Raw genomic sequence first — 22,346 nt, 5'->3', positions numbered from 1 at the left:
TATTTATAAATCAAATGGGGACTCACAGTGTGTTCACAGGAAAGCATTTAAAAGTACTTAATAAGCTATTCATAAATAAGCTCAAGGAAGTTGTGCTCTATTTACTCATTGAATAGAAGTTTTGCCTTCTTATTCACGTGATTAAGCATTTTGTTTAATATACCACTAGGTACTTTTTCCCTCTGAAAAGCACATGTAAAGCTTTATAGAACACTGAATTTCCTCTGCCTGGTAAAATTATGGTCTACTGTGTAAGTTGGTTGTAGGCAGTGACTTTGGATTCTGTTCTTAAGAAAAATTTTTTTCCCAACATTTAAAAAGTAGACAGTTGGCCAATGTGCTGTAAAAATCTTTGGGTTATAATCCTGATATGGGTTGGACTTTTGGTTTGTTCTTTTCATAAAGGAGGACAATATATGAGATGTTCTCACATAACTAGGAATTTTTGAAAACTGTGTTGACTTTTTTCTGCCACTAACTTAATTGGAGATATTTCTCCAAAAATGAAATCAACCTTAAATTTCAATGACCATTTATGATATTTATATTCTTATACCAAAACAGTTATACCTATCTAAAAATTGCTTGAAATGATAGACATTAGATTTTAAAGTACAGATTATTTAATCTTTAGTTATAGATAATGTTTATCACAGCATTTATCAAAACTATGTTGTTTCAATTATAAAAATTGAAATTATAAATGAAATTTTCAATAATATGCTAATAGTTCAATAGTTCTTAGAATTGTCTTCTTTGTCTTCTTAGGTTTTTAAAATATAAAGTGCAAAAGTACAAAATTGATATACCATTAGAGACTCAGACAGCTCAAGAACCAGTAAAGGAAACATTGAAATATAAAATGTTTAAAAGGCGGTCTGTACCCTTGATGTCAGAGAAGACAGAAATTTATCAAGACTACTATCCAGGCATGTTGATTTATGTTTTCTTTTATGGAAATGGGAAATGGTTTACATAACATTAGATTAAGAAAGCAAGTGAAATAGATTAAAATACTGGAGTCTACTTTCAAAATATAATATTTGATACTTGGCTAATTTCATTAGCAATGCAGTTAGCAATGTCTTCAAATACAAAGCCTGCTTTTATATTTTTTTCTGATAAAATATTTTATTTTTTTAATTTGTTCTTCTTAGTGATACATGACAATAGGATTCATTTTGAGATAATTATAAAATATATAATTTGTTCTAATTTAGTCTCTAGTATTTTCCATTTTCCTCCCCTCTTCCCTCTCCCTGTTCCCTTCCCTCTACTGATCTTTATGCTATTTATTTATGTTTTTTAAAATTAGTATCTTGTGGATATTGAGATTCACTGTGGTATAGTCATATGTGTACATAGGAAAGTTAGGTCAGATTCATTCCACTGTCTTTCCCTATCTCATCCCTCCTCCCTTCTCTTCATTTCCCTTTGTCTACTCCACTGATCTTTCTTCTATCCTTTTTTTACCCGCTCCCCACCCCCACTTATTTTGGATTACGTCCACATATCACAGAAAACATTTGACTTTCACTTTCTGGGACTGGCTTATTTCACTTAGCATGATAGTCTCCAGTTCCATTCATTTATGAGAAAATGCCATAAAGTCATTCTTCTTTGTGGCTGAGTAATACTCCTACCATATTTTCTTTATCCATTCATCTGTTGAAAGACATCTGTGTTAGCTTTATAGTTTGGCTATTGTGAATTGTGCCATTCAAAGCCCATTTTTTAAAGGGAACATAATCTAAACATAATAATAAAAGTAGTAGTAAAAATAATAACTACAACCACAACCACCATAACAACAACAGGGGTCACTAACACCACCAAGAATGTCTGATATCTTGGTACTAATTTACAGTTTGCATCACTCTTTCATGTCTTTTTTTAAGGTAAAGATCATCTTCTTTTTTGTTTATTTCTTACATACATGGCAATAATGGAATGCATTACAATCTTAATTATCCATTCACAACACCATTTTTGTAACTCTGTATATAAGTATGTTCACTCCAAATTATGCCTTATACATGAGCTCTCTTATTATTATTTTTATTACAATTCTTAATACACTTTTGTACCACAATTTATCATATCTCTGATTGTATGTAAGGTACGTTGACACTAAATTCACATCTTCATACATGTATTTTGTATAATAATGAGGGTCTCCTTCCACCATCCATGCTATTCCCCTTCTCCTTCCCTTTCCCTCCCACCCCTATTCCCTATCAAGAGGTAATCTTCCTCCCTTGCTCTCCCTCCCAACCCCATTTTGAGTTACTTCTCTTATATCAGAGAAGACATTCAGCATTTGATTTTTTGGGGGGAGATTGGCTAACTTCACTTAGCATAATCTTCTCTAATGCCATCCATTTCCCTGTAGATGCCATGATCTTACTCTTTTTTATTGCTGAGTAATATTCCATTGTGAATAAATGCCACATTTTTTTTTATCCATTCATCCACTGAAGGACATCTAGGTTGGCTCCACAGTTTAGCTATTATGAATTGTGCTGCTATAAACATTGATGTGGCTGTGTCCCTGTAGTATGCTGTTTTGAGGTCCTTTGGGTATAGTCTGAGAAGAGGAATAGCTGGGTCAAATGGTGGTTCCATTCCCAGCTTTCCAAGGAATCTCCATACTGCTTTCCAAATTGGCCACACCAATTTGCAGTTCCACCAGCAGTGTATGAGTGTACCTTTTTCCCCACATCCTCTCCAGCACTTGTTATTGTTTGTCTTCATAATGACTGCCACTCTTACTGGAGTGAGATGGTATCTTAGTGTAGCTTTAATTTGCATTTCTCTGATTGCTAGAGATGATGAACATTTTTTCGTATATTTGTTGATTGATTGTATATCCTCTTCTGAGAAGTGTCTGTGCAGGTCCTTGGCCCATTTATTAATTGGATTATTTGTTTCTTTGGTGCTTATCTTGTTGAGCTCTTTATATACCCTAGAGATTACTGCTCTATTTGATATGTGAGAGGTAAAAATTTGTTCCCAGGATGTAGGTCCCTATTCAACTCACATATTATTTCTCTTGCTGAGAAAAAAACTTTTTTAGTTTGAATTCATCCCATTTGTTGATTCTTGGTTTTAATTCTTGTGCTATAGGTGTCTTATTAAAGAAATTGGGGCCTAATCCCAAGTGATGGAGATTAGGGCCTACTTTTTCTTCTATTAGACAAAGAGTCTTTGGTTTAATCTCTAGGTCCTTGATCCATTTTGAGTTAACTTTTGTGCATGGTGCGAGATAGGGATTCAATTTCATTTTGTTGCATATGGATTTCCAGTTTTCCCAGCACCATTTGTTGAAGATGCTATCCTTTCTACACTGTGTGCTTTTGGCACCTTTGTCTAATATGAAGTAGTTGTAATTTTGTGGGTTAGTCTCTGTGTCTTTTATCTGTACCATTGGCCTACCAGCCTGTTTTGGTGCCAGTAACATGCTAAAGATCTTCTTAACTCCATTTTGTCTTCCTTCCTTCTCCCTATCTCAAATTCTATCATTTCCCGGATTTTTATTTTCCCTTTTTATCCAGCTCTTTAGTATCTACACTTTTATAAGCTTTCAGCCCCATCTGCAGTACTTGTCTTGGGTGATAATTTTACCTCTTTTCCTTTAAGGTAAATCTACCACCTCATTCTAGAGTTCCTCTCCTTCCATATCCTCAGGAACGTAGTGTCAATTCATTATCTTCTCTCATCTCTTCCTTTCTATTAGCTCTTTTCTGTCTGAATATGAACATGTTATATATTTAACAATTTTAAATAAAACAATCCTGAAACATCTTTGAGATCTGTATTTCTTTTTGGCAGTTACTACTATAGTGTCAGTCATCTTAAAATCCTGGCTGAAACTTCCTCCAACTCTTGACTTCTCACTCACTCCTCAACATGTATTTTACCACCTTTACTATACTGGTAAGACTCTTCAAGGTTGCTTCCTCATGGCTAAATCCTCATAGAAATGATAGAAATGATTAATTTATAAATAAAATAATCTTTATTTTACTACACCATTCTGCCACATTTTTTTCTTTTAACCACTTAACTTCCTTTTTCCCCTTGATTTTGAGGAAAACTATTTGCTGTTTATGTTTTCTAAACTCTTATTTGTTATACAGTATAATAGTAAAATTATAGAGCAACTATATATTGTTGAGTTATTCTTTCTTTAAGGTTTTCTTTCTAATTTTCTATCTGCTCTTTTTCTGTTTCTTTCATAAGTTTTTACTTCTCTTTCTACATAATTTCTCAGGTGTTTTTAGGGTCTGTCAAAATCAATGTTCCCTTTTTTTTTCCTGTCTGAGCTGGACCAAGACTTTAGCATTTTAAATAATATATCTTCTCCTATATCGCCTGTTAAATTAATACACAATCCTTCTCCATCAACCTCCAGAGTTGTTGGGATTATAGGCACCCACCATTGTACCCATCCCATAGATAGATAGATAGATAGATATAAATATAGATATAGATATAGATAATTTTTGGTACTGAGAATTGAACCTGGAGTCACTTTATCACTGAGCTACATCCCCAGTCCTTTTTATTTTTTATTATTGAGACAGGGTCTTACTAAGTTGCTAAAAGACTTCATAAATTGCTGATGTTGGCCTCCAACTTGCAATCCTGGCTTACCCTCCCAAGTCACTGGGATTATGGGGATTATGGTGTGGGTTACTGGGCCCATAAAATAAATAAATAAATAGATGAGATATCTAATAAAATTATATATCTAGGAGCGATTTATTTTGGCTCATGGTTTCAGAGGTTTCAGTCCATGTTCAGTAAGCTCCATTGTTTTGGGCCTGAGGTGAGGCAGAACATCATGGAGGAAGGGTGTAATGGAGGAAAGCTGCTCAGCTCCTAGTAGCTGGGAATTAGACCAGAAAGGAAGAGGGGACCAGGGACAAGATATAGATCCAAAGGTGTGCCTTTAACACCCATTTCCTTTAACTAGGTCCTTCCTCCTATAGTTTCCACCATCTCCCAATAATTCAGATCACAAATCCATCAATGATAAGATTAGAGCCCTCATAATCCAATAATTTCTTTTTAAAATTTGTTTTAATTAGTTATATCTGACAGTAGAATGCATTATGCACTTTGATATATTGTACATAGATAGGATATAATTTCTCATTTTCTCAGTGTATGTGTTGTAGAATCACATTGGTCATGCAGTCACATATATACATAAAGCAATAATGTCTGTTTCATTCTATTATCTTTCCTATCCCCACATTCCCTCTCATCACCCTCCTTCACTTCCCTCTGCCTAATCCAAGGTAATGCTATTCTTCTCTAGTGCCCCTGCCCCCCCCCCACCACCTTATTGTGAATTAGCATCTGCATATTAGAGAAAACATTTGACCTTTGTTTTGGTGAATTGGCTTATTTCTCTTAGCATGATATTCTCCAACTCCATCTATTTACTGACAAATGACATAATTTCATTCTTATTTAAAGCTGAGTAATATTCCATTGAGTACATATATACCACATCTTCTTTATCCATTCGTATATTGAAGGGCACCTAGGTTGGTTCCATAGTTTACTTGTTGTGAATTGCTATAAACATCGATGTGGCTGTATTACTGTAATATTGCTGATTTTAAGTCCTTTGGGTATAAACTGAGGAGTGGGATAGCTGGGTCAAATGGTATAATCCAATCATTTCTAAAAGCCCCACCTACACAGTGCCTTATTGGGGACTAACACATGAGCCTTTGGAGGATATTTAAGATCCAATCATAACAGGGCAAGTGGTGACAAGCACAATGATGTAACAGTAACCACACATGGAGCAACTATATATTATTGAGTAGACTTTCTTTAGGCCAATCTGAAAATAAAACCTATGGCAGAAATGTGGCATAAAGTTGCTTGAGTGTGATTGGTTGAGGTAGACTAGAGCTGTGAGAATATCTAGAAATGGGGGCAGGTATAGTATCAAACAGGTCTTAATTCAGAAACACTGAAGTTATCAGATGGTGGCAGGTTTCATATAGAAAAAATGGACCCTCTCAGGAGCTGAAGTTCTAGATTAGTTGAGTGACTAGGAAATTGGCAGATCAAAGAAGACTAAAAGGGTATGGTATAACAAAAAGGCATTAGCTTCAAAGGAGTAGGATTATATTTCATGGTGTTTTTTTTTAAAGGGCAAGTTGTAATGATTTGAAGTTAGTGAATGGTGAGCAAAGAGGAAAATGATCCCCTTTCCAGTCTGGGGTAGATAGAATGTGATATTAGAAACAACAAGCACTTGAGAGGGTTTCACATCAATGGTATCCTTAGGGAATAACTAGGGTGTCCCTAGGGAATAAGCCAGGGGGTGGGAGAAACTCTGGTAATAGAGGTTAATGCTAGCAGAAAGTTTTTAAAACTATTTCACACAAACTTTCCAAAAAAGCCCACATTTTCTCTCCCAGCTCTATACCCTTACCCACAATGAGAAACAGGGTGTGTGTCTCTTTGATCATATGAGAGAGGAAATCTCTCTGAGTTGGACTATCGGCTGAAACAGACTTACTGGTTATTTCATTTACATGTGTTTTGTTTTGTTTGTAATTATTGTGTCTTATCCCCTATTAGATTATAACTTGATGCCTTGCACTACATAAGTATTTGTTAAATAAGTGAGAGAAGCAAGTAAAAATGTATTTGCTTCTAAAAAGCTTATTGCCAGGTGCAGTGTAGCATACCTGCTATATATTGAGGCAAGAAGATTTTCCTGGGCCCAGAAGTTTGAGAACAGTCTTGAAAACATAGTAAGACTCTGCTGCAAAAATTGATTACTTAATCAAAACTTCTATTTTCAATAGTTTCTCTTTCTTGTCTGTGTTGAAAACCCACCAATTAAGTAAGCATAGAAGAAATCTGAGATATGGATCCTTTGCTACTCTTCTGCATTTATATCTAAATATTTTTTATTCAATTACCAAGTTAGTTAATACAAGGGTTTTTCTGTGAATTTTATATAAGGATTTACACTTCAAATATTTTGGTGTAATAACAAAATCACAAATAATATTTACCTTAATAAGTAAGCACTTTCTAATTTAAGTATTTTAAGCCTATGAGGTTCTTCCTACAACACTCATCATTTCAAAGATAAGAATGTTAAGTCAGACAGTAACTTAAAAGGTAAATCATTGAACTGTGCATGGTAGTTTGTCTCTGCGCATGGAACCCAGCTGGTTTAACTCTGAGCCTCTGCTCTTAACTACAGTGCTATTATGGTGCCTCATATAATAATCAACTATATTGCTTGGTATGTGAAAATACTATGGTATTATTTATGTTCATCATATGTATTCATTTGATAATGGTTTTATTTTTAGATTTCCTTAAAGAAAGCATAACTCAACCACATACAGTTGCCCCAGAACCAGCTTCCCAAAAAGAGAAAAGGAAATCCTGGGGAAAACAGGAGCATAGTAATGCTTATCCAAAAGCTAGGGAAGTCAGTTTTTTGTCATATGACACAACAGGTACGTATCATCACTGAAACATCTTGCTTAGAAAACATTTCTTTAAAAAAAAACTTTCTGTGGTTTTGGTGCTCATGTTGGACACTGGTTTTGGGGAAAAAAAAACAGTCTTACTGAATTTTATGTGTTTGGGTGCTTAAAGATTTGACAATTTTTTTTTGTTTGTCTTAATGTAAAAATTGACAGACTGTTCAAAAATTATATTTTTTATTTAAGGACAATCTCTGAAGATTATGCTTTTAGAATGATAAATAAATTGTATAGTTTTACCTTTGTACTGATGGTATCATTTTTAACAATTTTATGTCTTTGGTATAGAGTTTAAATCACCTGTTAATTTCAACAGATTTTTCTCTACTAACATTTCACAGATGGTGTTTTTTTTCTATAACTGAAATTCTTATATGTATCAATATTTTAAATTTCATAGGAACAGTAAACTTTTTAGTTTTTCACTGACATATCATGGGGGTCCGGAGGTAGATTTGAAATCAAGCTATTGAAGCTGAAGTTTTAGGACACCCTCAGTCACATAGGCTTCTTTTATTTTTTTTAAAGAAATATTCTCAAAATTAGGAATGCCTCAGGTAGCGTAAAACCTGCATGGATGTGGTGGGTTCATACTCTCCCCTTGAGTGTGAGTGGAATCTGTATAACTGCTCCTAATCAATAGTATGTGCTGTCACTCTTGTGATATTACATCATAGAAGACTCCATCTTGCCAGTAGACTCTAAAGTCTCCCTTCCCTTTTTTGACTTTGAAGAAATAAGCTGTTAGGACTCCTCATCCCAGTCCTGACACTGTTTTGTCTATTATCTCAAGTCTCATTTAATCCTTGGGGAAGAAACCATTTTAGTCAGATAGTGTTTGTGATTCTGGAGGGCCAGAAATCTAGAATAATGTTTTAGGATGGCTGGTATTACAAGCATGGCTTTTTGGTATGTGTTTTCTCTATAATTTTTTTTTGTGGGGGGTTACTAGGGATTGAACACAGGGACACTCGACCACTGAGCCACAACCCAGCCCTATTTTGTATTTTATATAGAGACAGGGTCTCATTGAGTTGCTTAGCACCTTGCCGTTGATGAGACAGGCTTTGAACTCACAATCCTCCTGCTTCAGCCTCCGAAGCTGCTGGGATTACAGGCACTCGCCACTGCACCCAGAATGATTTGTTTTATTTAAAAACAAACAAACAAAACCAAGAAACTTAATAGAAAGCTTCAGCAAAACAAAGGAACCAATCAACAGAGTGAAGAGACAAACCTGAAGAATGGGAGAAAAATCGTTCAAACTAATCATCTGACAAGAGATTAATATCCAGAATATATAAGGAGCAAAAAAAAACAAATAGCCCAACTAAAAAATGGGCAAATTATCTGAATAGATGTTTCTCAAATGTAGACATACAAATAATTAACATTTTTTTTAACTAGTAATCATTGAGGACTGCCCCACCAACTGGCAAACCTACTCCAAAGCCCAGGCCCAGGCATGGGACCACCTCCACCTACCTGCACCGAAGCCCAGGCCCAGGTCAGGCCTAGGACTATCCCCACTGACCAGCAGATTCACATCAGAGCCTAGGCCCAGGTCTTGGACCACACCCACCAACCCAATTGGGAAACCAGGCCTAGCCCACCTCCATCTTGGGATACTACAGCCATCACCATAGCCCTCCCCACACAGAAGTCTTCACCTTGGGACAACAGACAGGGCCAGGAAGCAATTGCATCTCCGAACAGGCAGCCCAAAGCCATTGTAAGGTCCATCTTTTCACCCCCATCTCTGAAATTGGTTGCATCAATCTTGGACACCCACTGCTATCTTGAGTTATCACTGCTGTTGCTGCCACCACCTTTAGTTGCAGTAGTATCCATTGTGGGACACCGGCCAGGGACAGAAAGCCCAACACCAAGATGAAGTATAGGTAATCTGCAGGGACACTGCAAGATTGTAGGGTAGAAACTAATACCTCAGATCTGCACTGCAAGAAAGGAAGACACATAGACAACATGCAAAAACAAGGGGAGAAAGTGCCCCAAACAAACCAAGATACTACAATAATAGGATCCATGGACAGCACAGTTGGTGAAAATGTCAGAGAAGGAGTTCAGAATGTACATGACTAAAATGATCTGTGAATTAAACAATGACACAAGTGAGCAAATACAGGCAAAAATTGATTACTCCAACAAAGAGATAAGAGAGCAAATATAGGTAACTATTCATGACACAAACAGAGATAAGAGAGCAAATACATGTAGCAAAAGATTACTTCAAAAAAGTGAGAGAGATTCTGGGGGGAAAAAGTAGAAATTCTTAAAATGAAGGATACAATAAACCAAGTTAAAAAAAAAAAAACTCAGTAGGAAGCCTTACCAACAGACTATATCACTTGGCAGATAGAATATAAGAGAAGACAAAATATACAATCTTGAAAATAAAGTTGAGCACACAGTGAAGATGGTAAGAAACTATGAACAGAATTTCCAAGACTTATGGGATAGCACCAAAAGACCAAATCTAAGATGTATTGGGATAGAGGAAGACACAGAGATTCAAACCAAAGGAATGTGCAATCTCTTCAATGAAATAATATCAGAAAATTTCCAAACATGAATGAATTAAAAAATCAAATACAAGAGGCTTGCAAGATACTAAATTAAAACAGATCTACAGAAAGTCACATTATAATGAAAATGTTTAGCATATAGAATAAGGATAGGATCTTAAAGGTGACAAGATAGGGATCAGATTACATATAGGGGGAGATCAATTTCAATTTCAGCAGATTTTTCAACCCAGACTCTCAGAGCCAGGAGATCCTGGAACACCATATACCAAGCTCTGATAGAAAATGGATGCCAACCAAGAATCTTATATCCAACAAAATTAAGCTTCAGATTTGATGACAAAATAAAAACCTTTCTTGATAAAAGAATTTACAGTGAGAAAACCTGCACTACAGAGCATTCTCAGCAAAATATTCCAGGAAGAGGAAATGAAAAACAACAATGAAAATCAGCAAAGGGAGGAACTAAAGGAAAGGCCAATCAAAGGAGAAATCAAGTCAAGTTAGAAACCAAAATAAACCAAACTGTTTGGGAATATAAATCATATTTCAATAATAACCCTGAATGTCAATGGCCTAAACTCATTAATTAAAAGACATAAGCTGACAGATTGGATTAAGAAAAAAGATTCAATAATATGCTGCTTTCAAGAGACTGATCTCACAGGAAAAAACATCCACGGACTGAAGGTGAAACAGCGGGGGAAAAAATACCACTCATATGGACCATGTAAAGAAGCAGGGATTTCCATCCTCATATCAGATAAAGTGACTTAAAGCCAAGGAATACAGAAGGACATTTCATACTGCTTAAGGGATTCATACATCAACAAGATATAATAATCATAAATATCTATGACCCAAACAATGGGGCATCTATGTATATCAAACAAACCCTTCTCAACTACAAGGACTAAATAGACCATAACAACAATACTGGGTGACTTTAATACATCTCTCTCACCACTGGATAGATCTTCCAACAAAAACTAAGCAAAGAAACTGTAGAAATCAATAATATTATCAATAATTTAGACTTAACAGACATATATAGAATATTCCACCCATCAACAAGAGAATACACTTTCTTCTCAGCAGCACATGAGTCATGGTCCTTCTCCAAAATAGACTTATGTAATACCACAACGTAAGTCTTAGCAAATACAAAAAAATGAGATACTGTCCTGCATTCTATCTGACCATAATGGAACAAAATTAGAAATCAATGATAAAATAAAAAATAGAAGGTACTCCAACACCTGGAGACTAAACAATACACTATTGAATGATTCGAGAATAACAGAAGACATCAGAGGTAAATGAAAACTCTGATACAAATTATCAAAATCTATGGGACACTATGAAGGTAGTGCTAAGAGGAAAGTTCATTGCATTAAGCTCACTCATTAAAAGAAGGAAAAGTCAAAAAGTCAACCTGACTTACATCTCAAAGTTCTAGAAAAAGAATAACAAACCAATACCAAAAGTAGTAGAAGACAGGAAATAATTAAAATCAGGGCAGAAATCAATGAAATTTAAACAAAACAATTTTAAAAATTGACAAAACAGAACCCCAGTGACACTTGTGGAGCCCAGGCAGGCCTAGGTCAGCACCACCGACACCAATGGAGCCTGCCCTGGGTCCAGAGACAGCTTACAGCAACAACACTGCATGCCATAGAGCTGCATCTCTGAACACATCTCCCAGTGCCACCACCTGGCTCCCCCCCCCCCCACCTAACCTAACACTCTATCGCTGAAAGCAGTCACCTCCAGCTTGGGACACCTTCATTGCCATCTTTAGTTGGGGTAAACCTCCAGCTTGGAACACTGGCTAAGTAGGTATCCATAGTCCCCAACACCCCTCTCCCCGACAGCTGTTAACCAACTTCTTTAGATTCCTCTTTCAAGCTTTCTAAGATCTAATAATTGTATATCCTCACCTCCTACCCCCTCAACATCTCATCCTACACCTCACCCCCTGTTCTTTATCCACCATCAGAAATTGTAGACCCTTTTTGCATGCCTATTGTTTATATTGTATATAATAATTGAAATCACCATTTCTATATATTGTGGCAAAAGATAAATGTCTTAATAACAACTATTTGGATTAAGGTTTATATTGTTTAACATTGTTCTTCCCCAAAAAGGAGAGGTATTGGAACTGTGCAGGGGCACTATAAGCCTGTAGGGTAAAAATAACTTAATGCCACGGATCTATAGTGCTAGAAGGGAAAACACATGAACAACATAAAAAAACAAGGGGAAAAAGATGCCCCAAACAAATCAAAAGAATACATTATTAGAATCCATGGCCAGCACAACAAAAGAAATGTCAGAGAAGGAGTTCAGGATGTATAATTAAAATGTTCTGTGAATGAAAGGATGATATAAGAGAACAAATACAGGCAGCAAAAGATTGCTTCAATAAGGAGATAGAGGTTGTGAAAAAAAAAACCAACACAATCCTTGAAATTAAAGAAACATTAAACCAATAAAAAACTCAATAGAAAGCATCACCAACAGGGGAATAGCAAGGATGGTGGAATGTGATGGACATCATTATCCAAAGTACATGTGTGAAGACATGAATTGGGTTGTCAACCTACGTTATATACAAACAGAGATATGAAAAATTGTGGTATATATATGGGAAATAAGAATTGTAATGCAAAAAAAACCAAAAGTACATGTATAAAGACATGAATTTGCGTGAACATACTTTTTATACAAAGATATGAAAAATTGTGCTGTATATGTATAATAAGAATTGTAATGCATTCTGTTGTCATGTGTTTAAAAAAATAAAATCAAATAAATAAATAAAGTATCACCAACAGATTAGACCACTTGGAAGACAGGACCTCAGACAATGAAGACAAAATATATAATCTTTAAAAGAATGTGGACCACAGAGTGAAAATGGTAAGAAACCATGAGCAGAACATTCAAAAAATATGGGATAGTGTAAAAAGACCAAATTCAAGAGTTCTTGGGACAGAGGAAGGAATAGAGTTCCAAATCAAAGGAATGAGCTATCTATTCAATGAGATAATACCAGAAAATTTTCCCAACATGAAGAATGAATTGGAAAACCAAATTCAAGAGGCTTATATAAGGATGCCAAATGTACAAAATCACAATAGATCCACACCAAGGCACATTATAATGAAAATGCCTAACATACAGAATACGAAAAGAATATTAAAAGCCATGAGAGAAAGGAATTGGGTTATATATGGGGGAAACCAATTAGATTCTGTGCAGATTTTTCAACCCAGAACAACATATATCAAGCTCTGAAAGCAAATGGATGACAACCAAGAATCTTATAGCCAGCAAAATTAAGCTTTAGATTTGATGATGAAATAAAAAACTTTCATGATAAACAAAAGTTAAAAGAATTTACAACTCGAAAGCCTGTACTACAGAACATCTTCAGCAAAATATTCCTTGAAGAGGAATTGGAAAACAATGAAAATAAACAGAGAGAGGTATTACACTAAAGGAAAAACTAATCCAAGGAGAAACCAAGTCAAGTTAAATACCAAAAACAAAAATGGCTAGGAATACAAATCATGTCTCAATAATAACTGTGAATGTTAATAGCCTAAACTCACCAATCAAAAGACTTAGACTGTCAGATTGGATTGAAAAAAAAAAAGACCCAACAATATGCTGCCTCCAAGAGACTCATCTCATAGGAAAAGATATCCATAGACTGAAGGTGAAAGGTTGGGAAGAAACTCACATGGACTGCAGAAACAAGTAGGAGTTTTCCATTCTCATATCAAAAAAAAGTAGACTTAAAGCCAAAGTTAATCAAAAGTGACAAAGAAGCACATTTTATACTGCTCAATGGAACCATACAGCAAGAAGACATAACAATTATAAATATATATGCCCCAAACAGTGCACCATCAGAAAGATGGTAGAATGTGATGGACATAATTACTCTAAGTACATGTATGAAGACACAAATAGTGTAACTCTACTTTGTGTACAACCAGAGATATTAAAAATTGTGCTCAATATGTGTAATATGAATTTTAATGCATTCTGCTGTTGTGTATAATAAATTAAAATGAATAGAAAAAATAAATTGACAAAAAAGCTGGTTCTTTAAATATCTCAATAAAATTCACAAACCCTTAGCCACCTTATGGAAAGGAGAGAGAAAACTGAAATTACTAAAATTCCTGATGAAAAAGGAAATATCATGACAGACACTATTGAAATACAGAAGACAATTAGAAACTATTTTGAAAATTTATACTCCAGGAAAATAGAAAACCTTGTAGACACCAACAAATTTCCAGAGGCATATGATCAACCCAAACTGAATCAAGAGGACATACACAATTTAAACAGATCAATTTCAAGCAAGGAAATAGAAGGTGCCATCAAAGCCTAACAATGAAGAAAAACTCTGGACGAGACAGATTCACAGCTGAGTTTTACAAGACCTACAAAGAAGAATTTAATAACAATACTCAAATTATTCCATGAAACAGAAAAAGAGGGAACACTTCCAAACTCATTCTAGGAAGTTGGTATCACCCTGATACCAAAACTGGGCAGAGACACATCAAGGAAAGAAAATTTCAGACCAATATCCTTGATGAACATTGATGCAAAAATTCTCAATAAAATTCTAGCAAATCACATACAAATCATATCAAAAAAATAGTGCACCATGATCAAGCTGGGTTTGTTCCAGGGATGCAAGGCTGGTTCAACATACAGAAATCAATAAATAATTCATCACATCAATACTTAAAGATAAGAATCACATGATCATCTCAATTGATGCAGAGAAAGCTTTTGAGAAAATACAGTATTCTTTCATGTTCAAAACACCAGAAAAACTAGAATAGTAGGAACATAATTGTAAAAGCTGTCTATCCCAAACCCAATGCCAACATCATTCTAAATGGAGAAAAATTGGAAGCATTCCCTCTAAAAACTGCAACAAGATAGGAATGCCCTCTTTCTCCACTTCTATGCAATATTGTCCTGTAACTCTAGCCAGAGCAAGTAGATGGATGAAAGAAATTAAAGGGATATGAATAGGAAAAAAAGAACTCAATCATTATTTGGTGATGACATGATTTTATACCTAGAGGATCCAAAAAACTCCACCAGAAAACTTCTAGAGTCAATTAATGAATTCAGCAACGTAGCAGGATATAAAATTAATACCCATAAATCAAATGCATTTCTATACATCCATGATGAATCTTCTGAAAGAGGAATTAAGAAAACTACCCCATTCACAATAGCTTCAAGGAAATATAGTATTTGGGAATTGACTTAACAAAAGAGGTGAAAACTACATAACATTAAAGAAAGATATTGAAGAAAACCTCAAAAGATGGAAACATCTTTCATGCTCTTGGATAGGCAAAATTAATATTGTCAAAATAGCCATACTACCCGAAGCACTATACAGATTCAGTGCAATTCCAATTAAAATCCTAACATCATTCCTTACAGAAACAGAAAAGGCAATCATGAAATTCACCTGGAAAAGTAAAAAAAAAACAGAATAACCAAAGCAATCCTTAGAAAGAAGAGTAAAGCAGTAGGTATCACAATACCAGACCTTAAACTATACCACTAAGCTATAGGAACAAAAATGGCATGGTATTGGCACCAAAACAGGCATGTAGACCAATGGTACAGAATAGAAGACACAAACCTACATAAATACAATTATCTTATATTAGACAAAGGCATCTAAAACATACACTGGAGAAAAAATAGCCTCTTTAACAAATGGTGCTGGGAGAACTGGAAATCGATATGAAGAAAAATGAAAATAAACCCCTATCTCACCATGCACAAAACTCAAAAGTGGATCAAGGACCTAGGAATTAGTCCAGAGACCCTTTGCCTGATAGAGGAAAAAGTAGGCCCAAACCTTTGCAGATAAATGGGCGGAGTTGGAGAATATCATGCTAAGCAAAGTAAGCCAATCCCAATAAACTAAAGGCCAAATGTTCTCTCTAATAAGTGGATGCTGAACCATTATTGGGGGGATGGAGGAACTTTTATTGAGTAAAGGGAAGGGAGAGATGGGGAGAGTGCATGGGGGCAGGCAAGATGGTGGAATGAGATGGACATCATTACCCTAGGTAAATGTATGACTGCGCATATGACGTGAGGTTACATCGTGTACAACCAGAGAAATGAAAAGTTGTGCTGCATTTATGTACAATGAATCAAAATGCATTCTGCTGTCTATATACTTAATTAGGATAAATAAGTAAATTTTTAAAAATTACTAATCATCAAGGAATTGCAGATCAAAATCACAATGAAATACCATCTCATCCCAGTTAGAATTGCTATAGTAAAAAAGACAAAACTAAACAAATGCTGATGTGGATTTGGAGAAATAATAACCGGGGTGAGACGAGCAACTTGTGTAGATTGATACAGCAGGAGTAGGAGCCGTTTATTGTAGGACAACAGAGGTATTTATACATTCCACACAGCTTATCTTAATTAACATAAACTTGATACAGCAGTCAACCAATAAGGAATCTCCACACTTAATGGCTCGATGGCGTTACTTCACAAACCACTCCCTCTGGCATTTTGCCAGGCGCCATCTTGACTTGTTTACAGACCCTAACATTTCTCTGGCAAAATGCCAGGTGCCATCCTGACTTGTTTACAGACTCTAACATTAATATACTGCTGGTAGGATGGAAATTAGTACAACTTTTATAGAAAATAATGTAGAAGTTCTTCAAAACACTGAAAATAGAATTATCATGTGATCCCACTGTTTCACTAGTGGATGGATATATATTCAAATGGAAATGAAATCAGTGTATCAAATAAATCCATGGCTAATATAGCACTGTTTTTTAATAGCCAACATATGGAATCAATCAAGATGTCAATGAATGAATGAGCAGATTTTAAAATGTGATGTAAATATACAATGGAATATTGTTCAGACGTAAGGAGAATGAAGTCCTGTTATTTGGGGCAACATGGATGGAACTGGAAAACATTATGTTAAATGAAGTAAACCAGAAAGACAAATGCCATATATTATCATTCTAATGTGGAAGCTAAAAAAGTTGATTTCATAGATACAGAAAGTAGAATAGTTGTCATTAGAGGCTAGGAAGGCCAGTAAGGAGAATAGAAGAAGGCCAAATAATGAATACATTTAGAGGCAAATTTCTTCTTATGATTTTTTTTGTGTATTTAACAATGACTCTGTTTAATAGGTAAGTGAATGATTAACAGCAATAACATCACCTAATCTTTAATTAGAAAGAAAAAGAAATTTCTTTCTCAATTATTGCCCCTGTCTGGTAGAATCCAGACAGCTTACTTGACTCAAAATGAACAGAGCCCTTAGTAAGTCTCTAAAGGAATGTGTAGAACTTTCATATTTTTTTCATAGCCTTTGACCAATAATCTCACTTTTAGAGTTCCATCATAAGGAAAATTCAGGGGCTAGATTTGTGGCTCAGTGGTAGAGCACTCACCTTGCTTGTGTGAGGCCCTAGGTTTGATCCTCAGCACCACATAAAAATAAATAAATAAAGGTATTGTGTCCAACTACAACTAAAAAATAAATATTTTTTAAAAAGAAAAGAAAAATTCAGAGAAGTGGTCAAAGAGCATCAAATTAAGATGTTTATCAAAAAATTAAACTTGTAAGCATAAGTTCTAATATTCTATAGCATAGTAGGTTGACTGACGTTACAACAATTTATTGAAAATTTTAAAAAGAATCAAAACACAGGACTTTGAAACTTCCCAACACAAATGATGAATATTTAAATGGATGGAAATGCTATTGACCATGATTTTATCATCACATATTGCATGTATGTTTTGGATTTTCACACTGTACTCCCACAAGTATATACAATTTAAATTTTAATTTATTTTTTTAAGAGAACTTAAAGAACAAGTGTTGTACAGCATGACGAATAAAAGCCAGAATTTTAAAAAGACTATTTCAAAAAAGAGAAAATTCTTAGCTGCCAACTAAGAGATCAAGAAGATATGGTCTGCACAGTGTCTGTTGAATGAGTATCTTTAGGAAGAATACCTCCATCCTGTATTGTCATCCCTTCCTTTTGGATCCTACAAAGATTCTACCTCTAGATCAGGCCTTTTATAAGCCTTGGAGCTGGTAGTAAAACTGACGATGGAATGCTTGCCTAGGATGTACAAGGCCCTGCATTCCATCCCCAAAATAAAAAAGAAAAGCCTTACAACTGGCTCCAGTCCTAATCTTTTTTCTTATTATCTATAACTTGGAATTAAGTCTTTTGTGATATCTGTAGATAAATATTGTTTTGTAGATAAATATTGTTCCTCTTTTAAAGTTCTTCTTAAGACTGAATTTTAAGCTATACTTCCTCTTTTCATTACATAGTTTTACATTAACTTTGTTATAATTTCTCTGTGTAGAAATTTTTGAAATATTATACATTATACTTAAGTGGTATCCATATTTGCACTTCTATTGAACTTTTTTTTTAATATTCTGCACCAGAACCAGAAGATGATGATGTCATAAGACATATTACTAGGCTAAGAGAAAAGCTTGGTTGGCAAACTGCCTTATCACCAAAAGACTTTAAATATGATAATCCCCAAATTGCAGTTCAGAAGATTATCCTAAAGGTACTATTGCACTTTATTTAATTTTGGACTATAAAAATCAATATTTTAATTTTAATTTCTATTTAATACATTTAAAATATTGCATCAAAATCAGATATGTTAATATCAAATTGCAATAATTGTTTCATGGTAAAAGCTTATAAAAATATTGACATTATTTTGTTTCACTTATTTAAGGAACAGAAAATTAAAAAGGCCTATAAATTTTTAAGTCTATGATGCATCAAAATATTTGTGTCTATCCTCTTTTATTCCCTCCTCTAACTGATTTGGTCCCCAGGAAAGGATACCATCTGCCTGAAATTAGAATCTACTCTTTTATTCTGATATGCCAGTTTTTTGTTGTTGTTTTGGTATGTGATTTAAAAAGAAATAAAAGAAATTTATTGAAGAAACTTATTAGAAATACATATTGTCATTCACAATCCTAGATCCAGTGAATCAGAAACTCTGGAGATGGGGCCTTGCAATCTGTATTAAGCTCTCAGGTGAATCTAATGCACAATTAAAAACACTGCTCTAAACCAGGGGTCAGCAAACTTTTCCTGAAAAGGGCCAGGTAATATATATTTCAGACTTTGCAGGTCTTGAGATCTCTTTTGTAACTACTGAACTCTGTTGTAACTACTCAACTTAACAGTGCAAAGCAATATGTAAACAAATGGGTGTATGGTCCAATAAAACTTTATTTACAATAAAATACATGTGGCCCATGTTATGGTTTGCTGATCTCAGCTCTAGACTGTTACCATGAGGATAAGTGATCATTTGGACACTGTTTAGAGACACCATAACGTAAAGGAAAGAATATGCACAATGGAATCAAATTCGTGTAGTTTTGAATCTCAGGAATTCACCAGGTTATCTTGGCCAAGTTGCTATTGTCTCTGGGCCTTACTTTCTTTGATCTTAAAATGGTGATAATAGAACTTACCCTAGAACATTGTGAATATTAAATCAAATATGGCACTTTATGTGCCATAGTGCCAGGAAGATTGTGGACATACTTTATTTTTTATAAAAACAACACAAAACCTCAGCTGTACATGAGTTCTTTGGACTCTTAAAAAAGATATGTTTCAGTTGTGTGTAAAGAAAGAATTGAGAATATGAAAAAAAACCCACTTGTTTTCAGTAAAAAAGAATAATTTAATTGTAACATTTTTATGCTTCAGTAATTGAATTTTAATTAAATATATGATCCATTTAATATAATTGTACCTATACTGAGTTTCTAATAACATCACAGTTTGAAATATAATTTAGAACAAAAATGCTTTAAGTGGACAAATAATAGTAAATAGCTAACACAATTGAGAAGAAACAAAGACTTTTCAAGGAAGAAAAAATTTTAAAAATAATTGTAAAACTGGATCCAAAATTTAAAGCTGAAGTAATTGGGAACTATTTAGTTATTTAATTCAGTAACTTCTGAGGGCATCATTGAATACTAAATAGTTTTTTTCTTATAATCAAATTTAACTGCCCAGAGAAGACTAATTCAACTTTCTTATAATTTTAGAATTGATTTCATCAGTAAAAGTTTGAAAGCTAAAAGACGGTAGCTTTAAAATTTACACTTAAATTTTTCTTACTATAAAACAGCCAATTCCTCAGAAATACCAATTAAATGAGGGAGAGGCATTATATTTTTGCAGAAACTTTGAGCATGAGTTTAGAGTCAGACTTGGATTTAAATTTCTACTTTGCCACTTCTTATATCGGTGATATTTTGCACATTACCCAATTTATCAAATTATTAATTTCTGCATCTTCTTAACAAGATAAAAAGTATTGACCCTTAATTTCCCTTTAATTTTGATTAAAGTTAAAATATTAAACTTTTATGGTTTAGATAATATATGTGGAACACTTTCTTATGAAATATTTCTTAACAAATATTTGCCACAATTATTACCCACCATCATCAAAATAAATGATATATCTAATATGCCTCAAGTTTTCTTGTGTTGGCAAATAAATTTATTGGAAGATGGCATATATAAAAGGTATGTCATCGAGTTTTTTGGGTTAGTAAACATACATTAAATGCATTAGTAAGCAGATGGATACATTTTTCTGAATGTTTTATGACCACAGTGTGTTTAAGAATGAAAATTAAATATATTAAATCTTTCATAAGATTAATCTTATTGAACTTTGATTAGACACAATTTGATGTTGGTTTTCCTCAATGACATTTCTATTTCTATTTTTATTATTATTATTATTATTATTATTATTTTTACCTGTGCTGGGGATCAAACCTAAGGTCTCATGTATGCTAGGTAAGCACTCTACCATTAAGCTAACATCCCCAGCCCAGTCATATTTTTAATCTTTATATTAAAATTGTTTCATTTCATTTCATAAATAAATTAATATTTTTTAAAATTTTTCATTTCAACCATTTTATTAGTTAATTTAGTCAAATTAATTATATTTTTTAACCTCAGGAGCCTTTAAAAGATGATGGGGAATTTGTATATTGCATTCCTCGGTATAATCCTAACGGCCTTTCCAATCCATATGATCCTCAAGTAGTCTCTACCCATAGAGCTAAAAAATGCAAAGAATTTTGGATTATTACCGCTTCATTTGTCTCAAAGGTAATATATAATGGGTGCTTCAGCTTTCAGATTTAAAATAGAAAAATATTATCCAATTTATAATTTTATCGCATAAATTTATCTTTGTGCTTTAGAGAAGTGTGGTCATTTGAGAAGCAGTCTATATTTAAGAATTTCCTTGGGAAAGTTATTTGATAGTACATTTTTCTTCTTTATATAAATATAGGCTTGAGGATTCAATTTTAAGAAAATTTCGAGGTCTCGAATGCTTTATTAATATTTTGTGTAATTTTTAAAGGAAGAATTAAAAAACAGGCATTTGCTAGTATAACAGGAATGATAATTATAAAGATAAGAATGCTCTTTATTGGCACATTTGTTATAAACTTTATTTCCAGATACAGAAATCCCCTACTATACTCTTACATAGCACTTTGATACTTACCACAAGTTACAATTATACAAATACCTGTTTTGATCATTTGTTTAATATCTGTCTGTCTGCCTCTGTTCTCCCAGCCTCCCAACTAAAGTAAATTCTAAGTACACTTTGCAGAACCACATCTGCATAAAATAGAGCTAGATTACATATATGGAAGTAATATGGAGTGAAGATGGAAAGAACAATTTTTATATAAATAAAAACATACATAGATACATATATGCTGATAAAGGCATACTTTTATTTCTAGAAGAAATATATGAATATTTTAACATTCTATTGGGCAGACAACTCTTGGGAAGACAAAATTCCTTGGTGAATATTAGTTTTTTGATATAAAAATAGGGTATCTGAGAAGTGGGGTTATAAATTGAACCACTCTAGTTTAAATTGAGTTTATAGGGCTGGGGTTGTAGCTCAGTGGTAGAGCACTTGCCTTGCATGCTTGAGGTTCTGGGTTCAATCCTCAGCACCACATAAATAAATAAAAAATAAAGACATTGTGTTCATCTACAACTAAAAAAATATTTAAAAAAATAAATTGAGTTTATAAATACTAAAGAAAGCATAAAAATTG

At 33.9% G+C, this 22,346-nt stretch overlaps 1 protein-coding gene across 1 annotated transcript in view; it reads left to right on the top strand.

Annotated features, from left to right (window-relative positions):
* Positions 1-239: 239 nt before the first annotated feature.
* The window catches only part of Dnah14 (dynein axonemal heavy chain 14), a 356,406-nt gene continuing 334,299 nt past the window's right edge, over positions 240-22,346 (top strand). The window contains exons 1-5 of the mRNA XM_077802938.1: positions 240-262; positions 769-906; positions 7,360-7,511; positions 18,627-18,757; positions 21,214-21,366. Of these exons, the coding sequence (XP_077659064.1) occupies positions 240-262; positions 769-906; positions 7,360-7,511; positions 18,627-18,757; positions 21,214-21,366 (597 nt within the window). The remainder of the gene's footprint in view (positions 263-768; positions 907-7,359; positions 7,512-18,626; positions 18,758-21,213; positions 21,367-22,346) is intronic.

Source organism: Urocitellus parryii, chromosome 9 (assembly GCF_045843805.1).
Source record: "Urocitellus parryii isolate mUroPar1 chromosome 9, mUroPar1.hap1, whole genome shotgun sequence".
NCBI classification, from domain to species: domain Eukaryota; kingdom Metazoa; phylum Chordata; class Mammalia; order Rodentia; family Sciuridae; genus Urocitellus; species Urocitellus parryii.
The sequence above is the reverse complement of the archived record's forward strand: the minus strand, read 5'-3'. Positions and strand labels throughout refer to the sequence as shown.